The sequence below is a fragment of the Mastigoproctus giganteus genome, chromosome 11 (assembly GCF_048544385.1).
Source record: "Mastigoproctus giganteus isolate SK-2022 chromosome 11, ASM4854438v1, whole genome shotgun sequence".
Lineage (NCBI taxonomy): Eukaryota > Metazoa > Arthropoda > Arachnida > Uropygi > Thelyphonidae > Mastigoproctus > Mastigoproctus giganteus.
The window spans coordinates 116,406,464-116,426,305 of NC_143585.1; the positions used below are offsets into that span (position 1 = coordinate 116,406,464).

Below are 19,842 nucleotides of genomic sequence, written 5' to 3' on the forward strand. Positions count from 1 at the left end.
TTTTGTGTTTTGTATCAGTCTCATTAATTTTGTCTTGAATCAGTTTGATTAATTCGTTATTTTTACCAGTCAAATACGGCACACTGTCCGTTGTTATACTAAAAATTTTATTCCAGAGTAAGTTAAACCTCTTTAGACAATTTTCTACTTTTTCAAAAATATTTGATCCAGTTGTGCAGATTTGCATTGAATCCATGGATAACAACTTCTCGACAATTCCAAAATCACTGTTACAAGCACAAATGAAAATTAGCAACTGTGCAGCGCCTTTTATGTTGGTACTTTCATCGAGAGCCAGGGAATCCACCCCATGGATTTCAGTTCTGCCGATAGTCGCTCTACAAAGTTATCAGAGATATTTTCGACACGTCGAGTTATAGTACGCTGAGACAAACTTATGTTTTGGAATTTAGACTTCATAGTTGGACATAACACTGTACTAGCTTCTAACATGCATTCCTTAATGAACTTGCCATCTGAATATGGTTTACATGCTTTTGTGATTTTGCTGGCAATGATATAACTTACTTTGTCGCAGCTTCCTGTTCATCATTTTGTTGAATAAAAACACTTTGCTCTAGAGATAATTTCGTAATGAGTTGATCACACATTGCTTTTCTTACATCATCAGTTAAGTTTTCTCCATGCATAGGGTGTTTAGTCATGTAGTGTCTCTTAATGTTATATTCTTTAAAAACCAAAACACTTTCATTGCAAATGAGACACACAGCTCTATTTTTAATGCTTATGAAAAAATATTTAGTTCTCTATTCCTCATTAATGTACGACACTCATCCTTGATTTTTCGTTTTTTATTCATTTTATAGGGATAACAAAATTAAAACCAAAAGTCACAAAATATGCTCAAATTATAAGCTAATAAGATAAGCTTTTCACAAGTTCAAAAGATAAATCCAAATCAAAATATCATAAAATAACTTAAAACATCAATTCAACCCAGAAAAAAAATGCATGTGTTAGCAATTGCCAACTAATCCGACTAGGTGGCAATCAACTCACCTAATAGCTGTCAACTTCAACACTGATTTTTATATAAACTTTATAAATCCACACGAGAACACTGTTACTATGAGCGACGAGCTCCATACTGCATGACCATCTGACTCGAACTGGAGGTAGAAAGTATGGATTCATGCCCCTATTGTTCCACATGCACATGATTACTCAGTAATTTTATCAAAACAGTATTTCTTGGAAGTTCCATTATAGTATTGTTGATAATCTACCACTGTTGATAGTATACAACTGTCATTGCTGATTATATTGTATTTATTATAGTATGAAAGTATTATATGATACATGATCGTACTCATTATCTTGATAAAGTTACTAGTGAAATGATGGCACAAGATGGGCCACAGTTTGCCCAGGCCTGGTATCTTTGGACTCGGGAGGGGGGGGATTCCTTTTGATTTGAGAAGTGCTAATGTATGGCTAATACTTAAAAGTGGTTCAGTGGTAGGAAACATCTTAGAGGCAGTGATTAAGAGTAAATTCAAGGGCCCTTAGATAGATATGGCATTCTGAAGGACACACAACATGGCTTTGTTAAGGGAAAATCATGTTTAACCAATATAGTAGGCTATTTTGACACAGTTACTCACGAGCTGGATTTAGAGAATAATTTTTACATAGTTTATTTGGATTTTGGCAAAGCATCTGATTCTGTTCCTCATGAGAGGTTACTGTATAAGCTTGAACAGGTTGGGATTTCTGGTGAGATTCTAAGATACGTTGCTGGGTAGCTTCAGGGCAGGAAGCTGAGGGTTGTGATTAATGGATATTCTTCAGATTGGTGTAATGTCAGGCGTGGGGTCCCTCAAGGATCGGTTCTTTGACCACATTTGTTATTCATTTTCATAAATGTCATTGACGAAGGGATAGAAGATGGGTGATTCCATGTCAAATGGCCTAATTTTGAAGATGGTCCCTGCTCGACCATCTTCAATTTTGTTGAAACTTGGTGTAGATGTTTAAACAGGTTTCCAAAGAAGCTGTGCAAAAATTTAGTTCAAAATATAGCATGCTTGAGGCACTAGCACCTTTTTTGTGGAGGTCATTTGTGTTACACGGAGCAAATTGCAAAAAATTTTCAAAGTTTTAAGTATTACTGTTGCACAACATTGAGAGGTAGTGGTCTGAAACTTGGTATACCTAGTGAATGTTTGGCAGAGAATGCAAAACGTTTGGTGTCCATGCTCAAAAACTTTCACTGTTCTAAAACTGGCACCAAATATTTGTCACAACAAATTTAAGCAAGACTTTTGAAAGTCACAACTTTGAAATAAAAATCTTTGGTACCTTCTTCTTTGGGCATTCCATTTAACATCTGTGAATTCAGCCTAACTTAATACGAGTTCTTATACTTGTTTGCTGGCTGAGATATTTTCCTTCAAAGATTGACTCAAAATTTGATCTATCTTTAGGGGCAAATATCTTAATGTGGGACACCTTCAATTCTCTCGTTTTTGCCGCCATTGGAAAGAGCAGGTTTTAAGCAACAAGAATCATGGTTTTTCAGTTTTGTCTTACTACTTAAGGCCTAAAAAATGGCCTTAAACCTTTTATATTTTCCACATAATATGTGCATAATTATTTGATGGTGAAGTTTCATATCTCAATAAGAACTATTGCATTTACAAGAGTGAAATTTTCTGCAATTACTCTGCCCTTTGGTTTAAGGAGAAAGGATATATTGCCAATGCACAAAAAGATCTGCATTTTTTACAATGGGGGTGCAAATGGCAAGAAAAGAAATTTCATGGGTTTCTTTAGTGCATGTTCTCAAGCCTGAAAAATAGTCTTTATTCACGATTCCAAGCATAAAGATGATGTTCTATTGGTTTCTAAGCTTGAAAGAAGTTATAACTGCAACAAAATTTATTTAAAACACAATACAATTTGAAATAAGCAAGTGAGTGTGAAGATATTGAATCACTGCTTCGTAAGGACTTCAATTTTGCATTGATGGTTGATATTACTACTTCAGACAAGCTATATTGTCGTCCCATTGTTGTTGTTTTTGGAGCTGGAAGATTGGTAATAATTTGTTGTTCAGGAATCCAGCAGACATCTTGTCTAGCAGGTCAGTGAAATGAGTGAGCTGCTCCATGAGGATGCATGAAATTTACCAATACATCATGTTCTTCAAATGAAATTTCACAAATATTTCCAATCCACCAATTATTGTCATAAATACAGACAATGTATTGGCCAGGTTGTAAATTAACAATTGGCACATATTGAATGTTGGTTTCATTAGTCTGGTCTACCTGAGCTACAAATGATGATGGTGTGTCATTTGATACTTTGCAAACACGAATCTGTCTTGCATGTCTTGTTCCAGCAATAGTATGACCATTTATGAATCTTTTTCTCTTGAAATGGCCTTACTTGCTCAATTTCCTCTTTAGAAACAAAACAGAATTTTATTCCATTCACGTGCTTGTCACAAAATTCAAACCTGTTTCTTGGTGTCAGGATTTGGTTTTCATTTGGGTGTTGGAGACTTGCACGTGCTGCCAATCGTTTTATTGTTCTACCAATTCCATCACATGGTGACTAACTATGGCTAGTGCCAAAGAAATTCCATTCAGTGCTGATATCAAAATCCTGATGATGACACAAGTTAATAAAATTCTTGTATTGAGCTGCAGAACCATCACCGAAGTAGTAAATGTGCCTGATCTCTGTCATGAAACTCTTCAAATATTCAATTAAGTTGGTTAGAAAAACATGCACTGCTATTGTGACATGTTGAAGGCAGTCACTGATTATGCAGAAACTTATATTCTGAAGTTCAACGTCCTCATAATAAATGACAAATGGATGAAACGTAGCCTGGCTATTCTCCAGTGAAACCCTTGAACAGCATCTTGCACAACAAATGAATAATTTTCTGCAAAATCCATCAAGATGATCAATTCTCCTGTCATTAGGCTTTCTTTTATTGACTTCAAATGGTAGCTTTGAGGTAGTGATGACAGGAACGGTTAAATATCTTTGTACTGAACTCTTCAATAAAATTTTCTGTTGTTAATCGCTTTGTGTCCAGTGTATCTCTATCAGTGTGTATCCATTGCTTGAATTCAATAATATCTTCTGTTCATTGTTTTCAAAAATATTCTCTAGAAAATTTTTTAATTCTTCTATTCCTGGACATTTTTCACAATGATGAAGCATGCAATCTTTTGACTCCAAATCACAGACTGTTTTACCAATGAGAACCTTGTAATCACATTCAACAGGACTTGCTGCTAGCATTAACTTGACATTTTGATGGATTGTGCATACATTGTTGGTGCACCAGGAATGTGTTCCTGGTGCATCAACTGTGACACACCACTTGGGTTGAAGTTAACAAAATTTAGAAAATCCAATGTCGGATCCATTTCTATCTCGATAAGTTATAAACATTTCCTTCAAGTTGCTGAGTAGTCACTTTTGCATTTACATTTTTATTCCATCTGCATTTCTAATGGAAATATAATCTCTCTGTCTAGGGCATATTCGACTAAGTTCATTTTCAAAAAATTTCAACACCTTTTGCTTAATTGCCCAGAAAGCTTTTTTATTTGCTTTTTTTCCAGGTATGCCCATGATTCTTTCTTCTGCTTTGTTTTCTAACTTTCTTGACCATTCTTTTTGAGACTAAACTCTTCCATTGTTTTCTTTATGGACCAACTTACTGGAGCTATTGTTAATATTTGAAGTATATCTGAATGAATTGATACCATCAACTTTTCTTTTAATTCTTTCAGCAGTTCATTGTAATTTAAGCAATTTCCATGCTGATGACTTGCACTTGGCTCCATGATGTCATTTGAATCCAAGCCATCAATAGATGTAATTTTACTGGCAATTACATCTTGTACTTGCCTTGCCTTCCTTTTGGTGTATAGCCTTGTGAGTCTCTCTTAGCCATTTGCTGAAATTTCAGAGTAGAAATGCCAATCGCCATCAAACTTGTGTTCAAGCTTTCAGTCACATGCATTTTGTCATCATGGTATGATCCAGATGAAGTTGATGTTGCTGCTTTTTGGCTGTTAGATTCTTTTCGGGCACATGATGGGCACAGCTTCTGGCCTAGTTTTATGTCTATCTTTGTTAGGTCTTTCAGGTAGTCTGCCATTGACAAATCAATTGGTTCTGAACTTTTTTTCGCCATATGATTTTTCTTCTGGAAAGGATTGCAATGTGAACACTGCAAAAATTCAAATTTTGTCAAAAGCAAAGCTTCATGATGTAGACATTGTGTCTTCTTCACCCAATCCATAACATCGACCTATCAGCTGTTTGTTCTTCAAATTAAAATTCTTTAAATAATTTTAACCCAGTTTTGCATATATAGGATGGCACATGACATTTAGAATTATCCATATGAGTAATAGTGCTGGAGTCCAGCATATCTCCAGCAAAGTCTTCTGAGTCCATGGCTTTCATGCTGACTAATAAGTGGATGTTTCTGCAAGAAATGAAAACTTTTTATTAGTCAAACAATAAAAAATAAAGGATCAAAATAAACAAACCGTTCATCATGAAGATAAAACACATTAATAACAGTATGGTTCAAATATCAGCTATTTATACTTCTTTTGTATAATTCTAGAATATTTCAGAGTTCTGGAATGCTGAGCATTTTTTTTTTTTTTTTTTTTGGAATTCAAGAATATTCTATAATTCTTGTGTATTCTAGAATATTCCAGAATTCTAGAATATACAGTACTCTATTTCTAGATTATTCTAAACATTAGGTAGGATTAAGAAAGTGTTCTGCAACAAAAAATATCTTACAAAATAACAATACAGTACACAAAACTACTCGATGTTTAGGCTTAATTTTAAGGCCTTAAGTGCAAAGACACAAAACAGATAAACCATGATCCTTGTAGCTGACACAGTGGTGGCAAAAACGAGAGAATTGAAGGTGTCCCACATTAAGATATTTGTCCCTTAAGATAGGTCAAATTCAACTTTCAAATTTTGAGTCAATCTTTGAAGGAAAATATCTCAGCCAGAAAACAAGTATAAGAGCTGATATTTAGTTAGGCTGAATTCATGCAGCTGGTAAGTGGAATGTACAAAGAAGAAGGTACCAAAGTTTTTTATTTCAAAGTTATGACATTTAAAAGTCTTGCTTAAATTTGTCATGACAAATTTTGGTGCCAGTTTTAGACCACATTGTGAAAAAAGTGAAGGTTTTTGATTGTGAAAAAAGTGAAGGTTTTTGAGCTTGGACACAAGAGGTTTTGCATTTTCTGCCAAAAGTTAACTAGGTATACCAAGTTTCAGAGCACTACCTCTCACCGTTGTGCAACAGTAACACTTAAAACTTTGAAAATTTTTTGTGATTTATTCTGCATAACACAAGTGACCGCCACAAAAAAGGTGCTGGTGCCTCAAGCATACTATATTTTGAACTGAAATTTTGCACAGCTTCATTTGCAACCTGTTTAAACATCCACACCAAGTTTCAACAAAATTGAAGATGATCAAGCAGGAACCCCTAGGCCACTTGACATGGAATGACCCAGCTGTGATTTTAAAATTTGCAGATGATGTAAAGATTGGGAGAATTGTTTATGATCAGTGCCAAGCAGCTAGAAGATGACTTGAATAGACTTCAAAGGTAGTCAAAGTGGCAGCTATGTTTTAATGCTGTTAAATGCAGCATTACCAGGGCTGGAAATGCAAGGTCTTACCAGGGCTGTGCTGAGCCATTTTAGTTCCTGGGGCAAGAATGAAAAATTGTGCCCTACTGTTAAGTATGGCAACATTGGCAATTATTTAATATTTCTTTTGGCATCCCTTTCAGCTTTTAATCTGAGGCAAGAGCCTTGTTCGTCTCACCCTTGGCACGGCTCTGGGTCTTACACTTGGGGAATAGTAACCAGAAATAAATTATACATTTGGTGGGTTGCATTAAAAACAGTGGAGGAGGATCTGAGAGTTACAATACGGGCAGATATGAAGTTTTCTGAACAGTGTAAACAGGCAGCCAGGAAAACCTATGGTGTCCTATCGATGATTTATCGAATGTTATCCTGTAGAAATGGGAGGTCATAATACCACTGTATAAGACAATTGTAAGACCACGTTTGGAATACTGTGTTCAAGTATGGAGACCTCATCTAAAAAAAGGTATTGAGCTTCTTGAAAGGATCCAAAGATGAGTAATGAGTAAAAATGAGTAAGGTATAAGTAAAAATTCCAATTATGTGGACTATAGAGCTTGGCAACCAGGCATCTCAGAGGTGACCTGATTGAGGTTTATAAGGCTCTGAAAGGGATTAGTAAAATGATTGAAGGTGGAATTCTTACTGTTATAAAGAATTCCAACACTGGGGTTCATAAAAATAATAGTTAAAATGTCTGAACTCCCTTTACCCAGGAAGTCACAATGGGAGATCATATCCCTTTATTCTACCTGAGTTGTAGTGAAAAAGCAACAAGGTTAGCAGCTAGGAGGGACAATGTGAAAATTTTCTTTAAGGACACAGAACCCAACAGTATTCCATTAAGTCTCTTCACAGGCAATGAGTCTAGGCAATGTGAAAAGCATTGACATCACTCTTCATGGACTAATGTTATTAGTGAAGTCCCACAGGGTTTGGTGTTGAGTCCACTGTTGTTTTGTATATTTATCAATGATATTGATGAAGATATATCAGGCTTAGTGTCATAGTTTGCATATGATACAAAGGTTTGCAGGGTTGTTAATGACAGTAATGGCAGTGTGCTATTGCAACAGGATCTAGAAAATTTGGGCAGGTGGCTGAGAAGTGGCAACTGAAGTTTTTTTAACATTGACAAATGCAAAGTACTGCATATGGGTAGAAGTAACCCCAGAGAAACGTACCAACTGTGTGGTACTACACTTAAGGTGGTAGAAAATGAAAAAGACCTGGGAGTAATTGTGCAGTCAGATATGAAGTTTTCTGAGCAGTGCAGACAGGCTTCAAGGGCAGGTCATGGGGTTTTGTCAATGATATATAGGAATTTTGCTAGCAGGGAAAAGGAGGTGATTGTCCCTCTGTATAAGGCAATGGTCAGGCCAAGCCTTGAGTACTGCGTACAGGTCTGGAGGCCTCATTTTAGGAAGGATGTAGATTTGCTTGAGTGTATACACAGAAGGGCAACAAGATTGGTGAGGGGAATGAAGGGATCCTCTTACCAAGAGAGAGACTTAAGTTTGCAAATTGCAGTGGCTGGAGACTAGGCATCTGCACTGTGATCTGATTGAGGTGTATAAGGCCTTGAATGGGTTGAGCATACTGAATTCTGATGCTTCCACTTGTTCAGATTATCTGTAACTAGGGGGGGGGGGAATAAATTCAAATTGAGGAAGGACAGACGTAGAATAGATGTGCAGAAATTTTGCTCGTGCACATAGTGTTATCTTGGTGGTCAGTCAAGTTTATTCCTGTTTCAGTTTTGCTTATGTAACAATGGATGTACACATGACCAACAGTATGCTGTTCTCAGATTTTGTTTCTGTTTACACCGATGCGAACTGGATGTTAAAAATTTTTATGCAAACAAATATTATAATATGATTTCAACACTGAGTAATCTTAATCTTATGTAGAAAATAAACTTCAGATGCAAAGGAATGCAAATTTATAGCAGTTAAAAGAGCCGTTTCTTTTTCTTCTGATTTAAGGGATATAACTTTTGCTTTAAATCAGAAATTTTTGTAGATAACCAGTTGTTAAGATATTGGTAGCTCATTGCTGGTTCCAAGACTACTCGCACCTGAGCAATAGCAAGTTCATGAGGAGCTGTAATGACATGGCTTCATCATTTCGACCTAGAGAGTAAGCAACAAAGCTCTTGTTTTTGAAGTCTACCATCATTGTTAACACAACAAAAAAAGCAAAAGTTGGCTTCTGCATGAAAGGTTGGGGTCATCTCTTTTTTTTTTGACATTCAAGGAATGGTTTGCCAGCATGTTTTGCCAATTATAGGACTGTTATGGGACCTTATTACAGAACTGTACTGCACACTTTGTGGGATCACATTCATCACAAACAACCACAACTGCATACAGGTGGGTGGAAGCTGCATCATGTCAATGCAAGACTTCACATTGCTCATACTGTCATTGAGTACTTAGCTAGCATTAATGTCAAATGTGTTCCTCATCCAGCCCTGACCTTGTATCTGCATTTTTTTTATTTTGAAAGTTAAAAAATGAGCCATGAGGAAAATGTTTCCAGTCATCAGAATAAGTTGTAAAGTCACTGGAGGCAATTCTCAAATGCATGTCAAAAAATGGCTTCCACCATGTTTTTGAAGAATGGTAGAAATGTTGGAGTAAGTGCATTTCATCAAATGCAAGCTACTTTGAAAAGGACCATGAAAATATGGACGATTAATAAAGGTATGTTAATGAAAAAAAATTATCATTATTCTTTATTGAGCAGCCCTCATAATATTACCACTTTTAATTTGATATTTCTTCGTTCTGTCAGTAATGTAATTCTTTTGGTAATTTTTTTTGTGTTCATGCTTTTAGTAATATGTAAATCTGCTTCTGTGGGTTTTTGTAAGTCACTGAAGCAGACTCACAAAGAAGAGTTGGAACATGGGGTATATCCCAAAATTTAAAGTTATAATTTATAATTATAAATTTATAAATTCTGCATCATCCAAATAAAATGCATCTTAGCCAGTGCATCAGGATGCTCTTTTGCTAATGTCTTGATCCTTTTGTTAATATCCTTATCCTAAAAGGCAATGCAAACATCACCTTTTAGGATAAGGTTCTTGACCTACATCTGTTTGTAGTACTAGAGCACCATAGGTGTCAACAGCAGTTTGTGTTTTAAGTCATCATAAAAAAAAAGTATATAAAAAAAAACATTAAGAATTTATTCAATTTAGCTAAGCTTTAGTCCTGTTTATAACTAGCTATATAAGCATCTATATTACGATATAATATGCATATTTCTTTTTAAAATTTAGTTTAGTAATATGTGATTTCTTGAATTTTGTTTTATTATGTCATTTCTGTTTCAGACATATTAAGCATTAGCATTAGTAGAGGCATTTGATGCAAGAAAGCAAGCTTATGCAGCATCAGCCAAAAAAAAAAAAACCACTTCACTCCTCTGTTCATTCAAAATACCTGTCCAGCTGAGCCTTAAACTTATTTAGGCTATCAACTTCCACGACAAGGGATGGAAGTCTGTTCCACCAACCAACCACCCGCTGGCTAAAGGCAAATTTCCGCACGTCTATCCTACATCTGTCTTTCCTCAATTTGAATTTATGCCCTCTCAGGTGATTATTCTGAGCGAGAGGAAGAATCCCATCAGCATTGAGCATGCTCAAACCATTCAAGGCCTTATACACCTCTATCAGATCACCTCACTGGTGCCTAGTCTCCAGACACTGTAATTTGCAAAACTTAAACCTTTCTTCGTAAGGGCACCCCTTTGTTCCATTCACTAATCTTGTTGCCCTTCTCTGTACTCGTTCCAGCAGCTCTACATCCTTCTTGAAATGAGGCCTCCAGACCTGTATACAGTACTCTAGGTGTGGCCTGACCATTGCCTAATACAAGGGAATAATCACCTCCTTATCCCTGCTAGAAAAATTCCTATATATCATTGACAATACACCATGAGCTACTCTTGCAGCCCGTCTGCACTGCTCAGAGAACTTCATATCTGCCTGCACAACCACCCCCACGTCCCTTTCATTCTCTACCACTGTCAGTGTAGTACCACAGAGTTGATACGTTGCTCTGGGGTTGCTGTTTCCCATGTGTAGTACTTTACATTTGTCAATGTTAAACTTCATTTGCCACCTCTCAGCCCATCTGCTCAACCTTTCCAGATCCTGTTGCAGCAGCATAGTGTCAGTAGTGTCCTTGACAACCCTGCCTACCTTCGTATCGTCTGCAAACTTCGACATTAAGCTTGATATACCCTCGTCAATATCATTTATGAATACAGAAAACAATAATGGACCCAACACTGAGCCGTGAGGGACTCCACTAATAACATTAGTCCACGATGAGCAGTGTCCATTGATTACCACTCTCTGTCTTCTCCCCCTCAGCCACCCCTTTATCCACAGCAGCAATTTGCCTCCAATGCCACACTGCTCCGTGCAGCAGTCTTCCATGTGCAGCAGTATCAAAAGCCTTTCTAAGATCCAAGTATATAATATCAAAGTTATTCCCTGCATCCAGTTCCTTTGTGACTGCATCATAGTATCCAATCAGATTGGTCAGGCATGACTTCCCCTTAACAAAACCATGCTGTGTCCGAGCTATAACTGAAGTCTTGTCTAAATGATCCTTCAGTGCTTCTTTAACTAGTGCCTCCATTAATTTTCCTGGAACAGAAGTTAAACTCACAGGTCTATAATTACTTGTGTCAGCCTTTGATCCTCCTTTGTGAATTGGGGTGACATTTGCACATCTCCAGTCTGTGGGTACCTCCCCTGAGTCCAAGGAAGCTCTCATAATTATGGCTAAGGGTTTGCTTACTTCCTTTGCTGCCTCCTTTAATATAACTGGATAGATCCCATCCACCCCGGGTGCTTTTCTTGTGTTTATCTTTAACAATTTCTCCTCCACTTTACTCTCAGTTATTACAAGATTCTCTAGCTTACTGCTAGAGTTGAATGCACCCCTGGCTTTCCCCTCGCTAAATAACTCTTCATGTGTGAATGTTGATGCAAAATATTCATTTAGTTTGTTAGCTACCTGAGCAGGATCATCAACAGTTGACCCATCGATATCAAGTGGACCAATCTGATTCGTCCCCTTCCTTTTAGAGTTTACATAAGTAAAGAACTCTTTGCTGTTTTTCCTTTGCATCCCTTGCCAAAGATTTCTCATAATCTGCCTTCGCCTGCCTAACCTCCTTTGTAACTTGGTTACAGATCAACTTGTATCTATCATAGGCTTCTGTGTCATGTGTTAATTTGTATGTATCCCATGCATGTTTCTTCTCTGTCATATGCCTCATCAGTTCATCTGACATCCATTTAGGCCTAAACCTTGAACAATATTTCTTAGTTGGTATGTAAAGCCTAGTAGCTTCCAAGATAAGTTCTTTGAATGCTTCCCATTTTGCATTTGCTGTTGGTAACATCATCAGTTGGTCCCACTGTATAGAATTTAAATACTGTCTCAGTCCATCATAGTCGCCTTTACGAAAGCAATAACCCTTCCCTTTACCCCTAATTTACTCAAAGAGGTAACTACCTAATGGTAGTTACCTCTTTGAGTAAATCCCACTTCAGCACACTGTGATCACTGCCACCTAGTGGTTCATTTACCTGCAGATTCTTAATGCATGAAGAATCACTGCTGATAATCAAATCAAGAGTATTCCTCCCTCTAGTTGCGTCCCGAACATGCTGATGTAGAAAACAATCATCCGATAAATCCACAAAAGCCTTGCTAGTGTGTGAGTGACCAGCCCCCAAATTCCAGTCAATATCTGGGAAATTAAAATTTCCCATTATAAGACTCTCTGATTTACTGGCCCACTCTATTTCCCTGTACAGTTTCTTATTATACTCATCAAAGTCATTAGGCCTATAGCACACTCCTACTCTCAATTTTGATCTCCCAATGCTTATGTCACACCAAACTGACTCGACACTGCACTGTCCGGCAATGTCGACTGGCTTCACTTCCTTGGATTTTATGCATTTCTTAACTAATAGCATAACCCCTCCTCCCTTCCTACGCTGTCTATCCTTTCTGTAGACATTGTACTCCCCAAATTCCAGTTCTGCATTCCTTATATCTGTGCGACACCACGTCTTTGAAATCCCCACAATATCTGCCTTTGATGTTTTGAGCATTACCTCAAATTCATCAAATTTATTTACTAAACTCCTAGCATTGGTGTACACGCAGGTATACATGCACCTATTTCTATTCTTAGCTACCCTAACACAACCCATGTGTTTACTTGTACCGCAATGACTCCCGGCCGTCTCTGAAATATCCTGCATCTTGTTTTTCAGGCTTCTGTTCATTCCAATAGAAGCAGTTAAGTAAAGTTAAGTTAAGTAAATTAATATTCTTGACATATTTATTCACAGTTTATTAATTATCCCTTTTTTATGTGTAAAACTGATTATAGACTGAAACAAACACTAACTGATTGATGTTTCTTGAAATATTTATTTATTCTTTGTTAATTATCTTTTTTTTATGTGTGAAACAGGTTATAAGCTGAAACAGACACCAACTGACATTTGGTCTATGAGAGAGAGACTGTGCTTAGCATCATCTGTCTTAAGAAGTGGAGATCAAAATTGGTAACATTTTCTTTATATATGAAAATTACTGAAAGTTATTATTGCTGCAATACATACAAGAAATTTTTACCTGAAAAACCAGAAATTTTTAAACACGAGCACAGAGGCTTAAAAAATTGTTTCAGATGTTGGTGTCACTTGCAAAAACTTAGATTGGGTATCTAGTAATATATTTTTTCCCCCCAACATCTATAAATTATGTATGACCACTGGATGCTTACCATAACAACCCAAAGCATAATTTTTTTCTGTCAGACAGTTTCAGTTGTATGTATTACTTTGCATGGCAATCCAATTGTCAGCCAAACTCTGTATTGCAGTTGTGACTTATGAACAGTGACTTTAACTTCAGCTTATATCTTCAAAGGATATGAAGGTTTGAAGAAAATATGTTCAGTGCAGAGGAAACACATAAATGAACTTCTTTAGAGAAAAAGGCGTGAGTGAACTTTTTATGTCATTCTATGAGTCATCCTTGAGTTAAATAGAGCTGAGTAGAGTCATCTTTGAGCTAAATAGCTGCAAGAAATACATTTTAATTAGAATTTGTTAACCTTACAGCAGTGGCATCAGGTTTTATAGACCAGTGCTACTGCTGTGAGGCTTGTTGTACCTTAATTGTTTGAAATATTTATGTTTGTTGCACATTAATTGCCAGTTAAAGTTTAGCAGCTCTTCTGTCAAACTTTCTTACTTAACCACCTGCCACTCATTTGGAGAAGCTTGAGTTTAATTCCCTTCAATGACCAGAGAAATTCAATCAAAGCTGCAGATAGGGATTTTCCCTGTGAGTTATTATGGATTTTTTTAGCATACACAACATGTCAATCAGCCTGAGAACATACAGTTCTGTTTGGTTTTTTTAGGAGCATTAGCAACTAAGGCCATATTGCTCTGGGGATATATGGTGTTCATTCCCTGACCTTCCCGCATCCTCTGTATTTGTTGGTCACGGGCTTGAACCCCAGTCTAATCAAGAAGCGTGTGCTACGCACTGCTGCTCCTGCCCACCTGGCTACGGAGCCGCCAACATACAGTTCTGCAGACATAACATGTATTATGTGGGTATAAGCAACAAACTTAGGTACCATTAAAAAAATAATAATAATCTAATTTAATTTTTGCCTAGTTTTACTAAGTTTCTCAAAGTTTTACATTAGTTTTATGCAGTTTAGTAGTGTTTGTTTTTTATGCAGAATAAAGTGAAGTTGGAAAAACATATTGATATGTGCTTATGTTGTGTATGTAATAGTTTTATGAACTTGAAAATGGAAGTGATTAATAATTTAATGGCTAATGTCATTTTATGTTTATAGTGTCCCCACCGAACAGAATTAATAAAAATTGACTTTTCTGAAAATAAGTAAAAAATCACATTTTTAAATTTAAAATTTTCACTAAAAACACCTAATAAGTATTGCATTTCATTGGTAGACTGCAAGCAGAATCTTCCTGCTACACATTTATGTAGCAGGAAAAAATCACTAGTAAACCAATCAGAAGCCTGCATTGCGATGTATCAAATGTCATGTGTAACAGAAGTAAAATAGATATTTCTATTCATTTTCAGATAATTCTTTCATTTTTGCACTATCATGATAAAAGCTTAATCTCAATGGTTGTGTAGGGCAGTTCATTAAGCACGAGAGCTCATTCAACCAATTAGATTCATACTGCTGTGGATAAAGGGATGGATGAGTGGGAGAAAACATAAGTTGGTTATAAATGGGCACTACACTTCATGGACTAATATTATTAGTGGAGTCCCTCAGGGTTTATTTCTGGGTACCTTGCTGTTTTCAATATTTATTAATGATATTGATGAAGGCATATCAAGCTTATTGTTTAAGTTTGCATATGATATGAAGATTGGCATAGTGTTAATAACAGTAATCAGTGTATACCACTGTGTCAATATCCAGAAAAGTTAGGCAGATGGCTGAGAAGTGGAAATTGAAGTTTAACATTGAAAATTCGAGGTACTGCATACAGGTAGCAGTAATTCCATAAAAATGTACCAACTGTTTAGTACCTACTCAAAGTAGTAGAGAACAAAAAAGAGATGTCTTTTATTGTGTAGTGATATGTGAAATTCTCTCAGTAGTGCAGACGAGTTGCTAGGACAGCACATTGGCAGTTTTGTCAATGATATACAGAAATTATGCCAGCAGGGATAAGGAGTTAATTATTCTGTATAAGGCAATGGTTGGGTTACACCTTGAGTAGGTCTGGAAGTTTCATTTAAGGAAGGATGTGGATCTGCTGGAATGGTTGTAGAGAAGAGCAATGAGATTAGTGAGAGGAACAAAAGGGGTACTCTTACTAAGAAAGATTTCACTATGCAATTTGAAGAACTGAAGTCATGTTCATCTGCAAACTAGCACCTTTGAAATTTGATCAAGGTATTTAAGGATTTGAATGGGTTCAGAAAGCTAAATATGGATGGCGTCCTTACTATTGCTGAGACAACAAACATAAGGGGCATAAATTTAAATAGAGGAAGGATGATTGCAGGATAAAATTGCAGAAATTTGCTTTCAGCTGGAAGTTAGTTGATGGTTGGAACAAACTTTTATCTGGTGTTGTGGAAATGGGTAGTTTGAATAAATTTAAAGAGGAACTAGACAGATTATTAGAGGGGTTGGATAAGTAATGTGAGAATTATTTTTATTATTTTTTTTTATGCTATGTAAGCTTGCTTCTTTGCATCATTTACCAATACTAATACCACAAAAGAGTACACCCTATACTTTAGCATCCTTAACGACAGAAAAACTTTTTGAGCAATAATTCAGAAAATACGAGGTATCTTCGTAAAAATTTTAGGTGTCCTGGTGACCAGTGTTCTTGTGCCTTTGAGAGTCAGAGAATTTAATATTACTTGGGTTTTCATATTTTTACATTCATTGATTTGAATTGGGTTGCAGAATAAATTTCAGACTGTTGTGACAGTTGGTCAATCATACAGTACTGTGAAAATTTGAATAAAGGAGCCTTTTATTGGGACAGTAAAGTTTCCCGTAGCTTTCTCAAATGATATATTTGCTTAAGTCAGTCAGACTGCTTCGTCATCAGAAAAAAATTGCAGCAAAAAGCTCGGAGAAATAAGGTAGTTGCTCTCGATAGTTTTATGGGGCTTTCAGATTGTGTTCGTTATTAAGGTCTTCTGTGCAATTTTCCGGTAATAATATGACATGTCACCTGATTTTTGAAATTAGATAACCACTTCCCTCTTGGATTATGTAATCCATGTGACATGATGAGGAACTCCAGTACTGTATTCTCTTCACGGAAAGGAGACAGTATGTATAAATAAAATAGATTTGATAATAGAGAGCTATTAAGTGCTCGATAATTTCTATATTCTATTATATTATGAAACGACAGGGATTACCTTTATTTTAGATATAGGAAGATTCTTTTCCAACCAGCTCTCCTGGTCCAACGCGCTAATAATTCTTTGGGAAGGCGATATCAATTTTACAAAACATGTGGGACATCTTCCCCACTGTCAGAACCGTAGTGTTCAGACCCCTCGGTCTCAACCTTGAGTGCTCAAGACTTCTGTCTTCAAACACCATACCTCTGGCAGCAAGGAAACCATTACGTTGATTGACATAAAATTAAATTTTGAAGGTCTAAACCGCTTAATAAATATGGACCGATTATTTTCTTCGGTCCAGTAGTTTGACATTAGAATTAAATTTAGGGGTCTAAAAAAGTTTAATGGATATGGGGGGGGGGAGTTATTCTCTACATTCCTTAAGTTGGACTAGAACTTTTCGGGGCGTCATGTTCACAGGAATAGAGCAACTCACAATTAATCCAAAACTTTTGTCTTATGTTGTAGTGTTTGTTCTTCACGCATGCGTCTTACAATCGGGAATGGTCTACGGATATTGATTGAAGTTTCATGTAGTTTCATCTCTAAGGTTTCTGCAATAAGTAGTTTGTGGTAGTTGTGTTGAATATTTATAATTTTTGTTTCATTAAAGCCGAATGAATGTCGCTCATTTATTGCGTAGAACCACAGTCAATTCCTTTTTGTGAATTGACTGTGGTTGAGAGGTCTGTTTCAGTCATTCTTTTCCTCTTGTGTATTAACCCTGCATTGCGTATGCTGTTGGTTCCAATGCAGCAAAAAATAAAGTTAAAAATTTGCATAGTATTGAATTGGCTAATTACACAGTGAAGCTGATTCTCCTCTACTAAAAAAAAAACTCAGTCACTTATAATTTTACTGTTGTTTAAGTCTTGAGCGCTCAAGGTTGAGACCGAGGGGTCTGAACACTACGGTTCTGACAGTGGGGAAGATGCCCCACATGTTTTGTAAAATTGATATCCCCTTCCCAAAGAATTATTAGCGTGTTGGACCAGGAGAGTTGGTTGGAAAAGAAGCTTCCTATATCTAAAATAAAGGTAATCCCTGTTGTTTCATAGTATAAATAAAAGCATGTGAATACTTGAGAAAAATGAAGAGTATTGAGGATTAAAATTGAGTCAGACTTCCTGTACAATCTTTTTTTTTTTTTTTTTTTTTTTTTTATGTGAACCCCAAACACGAGAGGTATTAGAACCTATAGTACTTAGTACCGTGCTTGGGTTAAATGATAATTGAATGCCGTTGTTTACAGTTAGTCTCCATTTTGTGAATTGACTGTGGTTGAGAGGTCTGTTTCAGTCATTCTTTCCCTCTTGTGTATTTAAAATATCATGCCCCAAACTAGAGCAGCAAAGCAACGTGCACAAAGTGGCAGGAGTGTGACTCGGGGGAGAACTGAGGGGGGCCGATTCTCCATCGTATCACAGCCAAAAAAAATGTGCAACTTGTGGAATGTTTGCCGAACTCTCTGGAACGGAACATGATATTGCCATGGGGGATGTCTTTGTGTGCACGCGATGTAAGGAGTGTAAGGAAATCAGGCAACAACTCAGCATTGTTATGGGCCTATATGAGAGCTTGAAGGACAGGGTGGATACCCTCAAAGGATCTAAATTGAGGGGGTCCACATCAACGTCAGAGCTTGCACTTGGTCATCACGCAACACAGCAGCAACCCCCAAGGCAGAATGCGCTGGTCCCACAGGAACTAGTAGTTGTTGGTGACTCCATTGTTAGGGAAACGGGGAACATGCTTTGTAAAAAGGATAGGTAGTACAGGACCAGGGTATGTCTGCCAGGGGCAAAGGTTGATGTTGTAGAGCAGATATCATCTTTTAAGGGCACAAAAGGTGATATAGTTGTACACATTGGCACTAATGATATTAAGAGTAGGAGACCGGCAGAATTACTTAACAAGTACAGGTCACTGTTGAAAAAAAGCCGGGAATTAGAGTTGAATTTTGAAAGTGTCTGCAATTCTGCCCAGACACGATAGAAGGGAGTATGTGATGAGAGCCTTGCTGATCAGTTCGGCCCTGGAAAGATTGTGCAAGGCTCAAGGGTTAGAATTTTTTTCAGCCTGGTCTGTACTTGTTACCAGGAGAGACTGCTTCTACAGGGATGGGATACACTTAAATAGAAAGGGTGCAAGAATATTTGCTGATGCTATCGAGGCAGTGTTAGGTGGGTCGGAAAAGTGCTAGCTTGGAGGGATACAAGGACTAATAGTTTAACAGTAGCCGCAAGCAGAGGTGAAGGTGATTCTTGCACAACTTCTATTAGAATAAGTAGCGACCTGGAGCGAGGGGTGTTGGGGGTTTTAGGGACGGATGGCAGTCATCGTGAAATAGGTGGATATATGGGATGTGTTAGGGTAAATAGGAATAGGAGCATGTATGGTTGCATGTATACCAATGCTAGAAGAATAGTAAATAAATTTGATGAATTTGAAGTGTTGTTCAAGACATCAAAGGCGAATATATTTGGGATAGCAGAGACGTGGAGTCACACAGATATAAGGAATGCAGAACTGGAATTTGGTGAGTACAATATGTACAGAAAGAATAGGCAGGATAGGAAGGGAGGAGGTATTATGCTGTTAATTAAGAAAAACATAAAATCAAAAGAAGTGCACCCAGTTGATATAGATGAACAGTGCACTGTTGAGTCAGTCTGGTGTGCATAAGCACTGCGAAAGCAAAAATAAGAATAGGAGTGTGTTATAGGCCTAATGACTCAAATGAATACAATGAACAATTGTAAAGAGAAATAGAGTGGGCTAGTAAATTGGAATGTCTTATAATGGGGGATTTTAACTTCCCAGATAGTGACTGGAACTTGTGGGTTGGTCAGTCACACACTAGTCAGACTTTTGTGGATTTATTGGATGATTGTTTTCTACAGCAGCATGTTTGAGAGGCAACCAGAGAGAGTAAAACTCTTGATCTGGTTATCAGCAGTGATCATTCGTGTATTAAGAATTTGCAGATAAAGGAACCACTAGGTGGCAGTGATCACAGTGTACGGATGTGGGATTTACTTAAAGATTTAATTACCATCAGGGGTAAAGGAAATGGTTTTTGCTCCCATAAAGGTGAGTACAGTGGTCTCAGAAAGTTTTTAAACTCTGTACAGTGGGATCAACTG

At 37.0% G+C, this 19,842-nt stretch overlaps 1 protein-coding gene across 1 annotated transcript in view; it reads left to right on the plus strand.

Moving 5' to 3' along the window:
• The window catches only part of LOC150078371 (uncharacterized), a 313,332-nt gene that overhangs the window by 30,154 nt on the left and 263,336 nt on the right, over nt 1–19,842 (plus strand). The window contains exon 2 of the mRNA XM_090384546.1: nt 13,221–13,314. Within this exon, the coding sequence (XP_090240672.1) occupies nt 13,221–13,314 (94 nt within the window). The remainder of the gene's footprint in view (nt 1–13,220; nt 13,315–19,842) is intronic.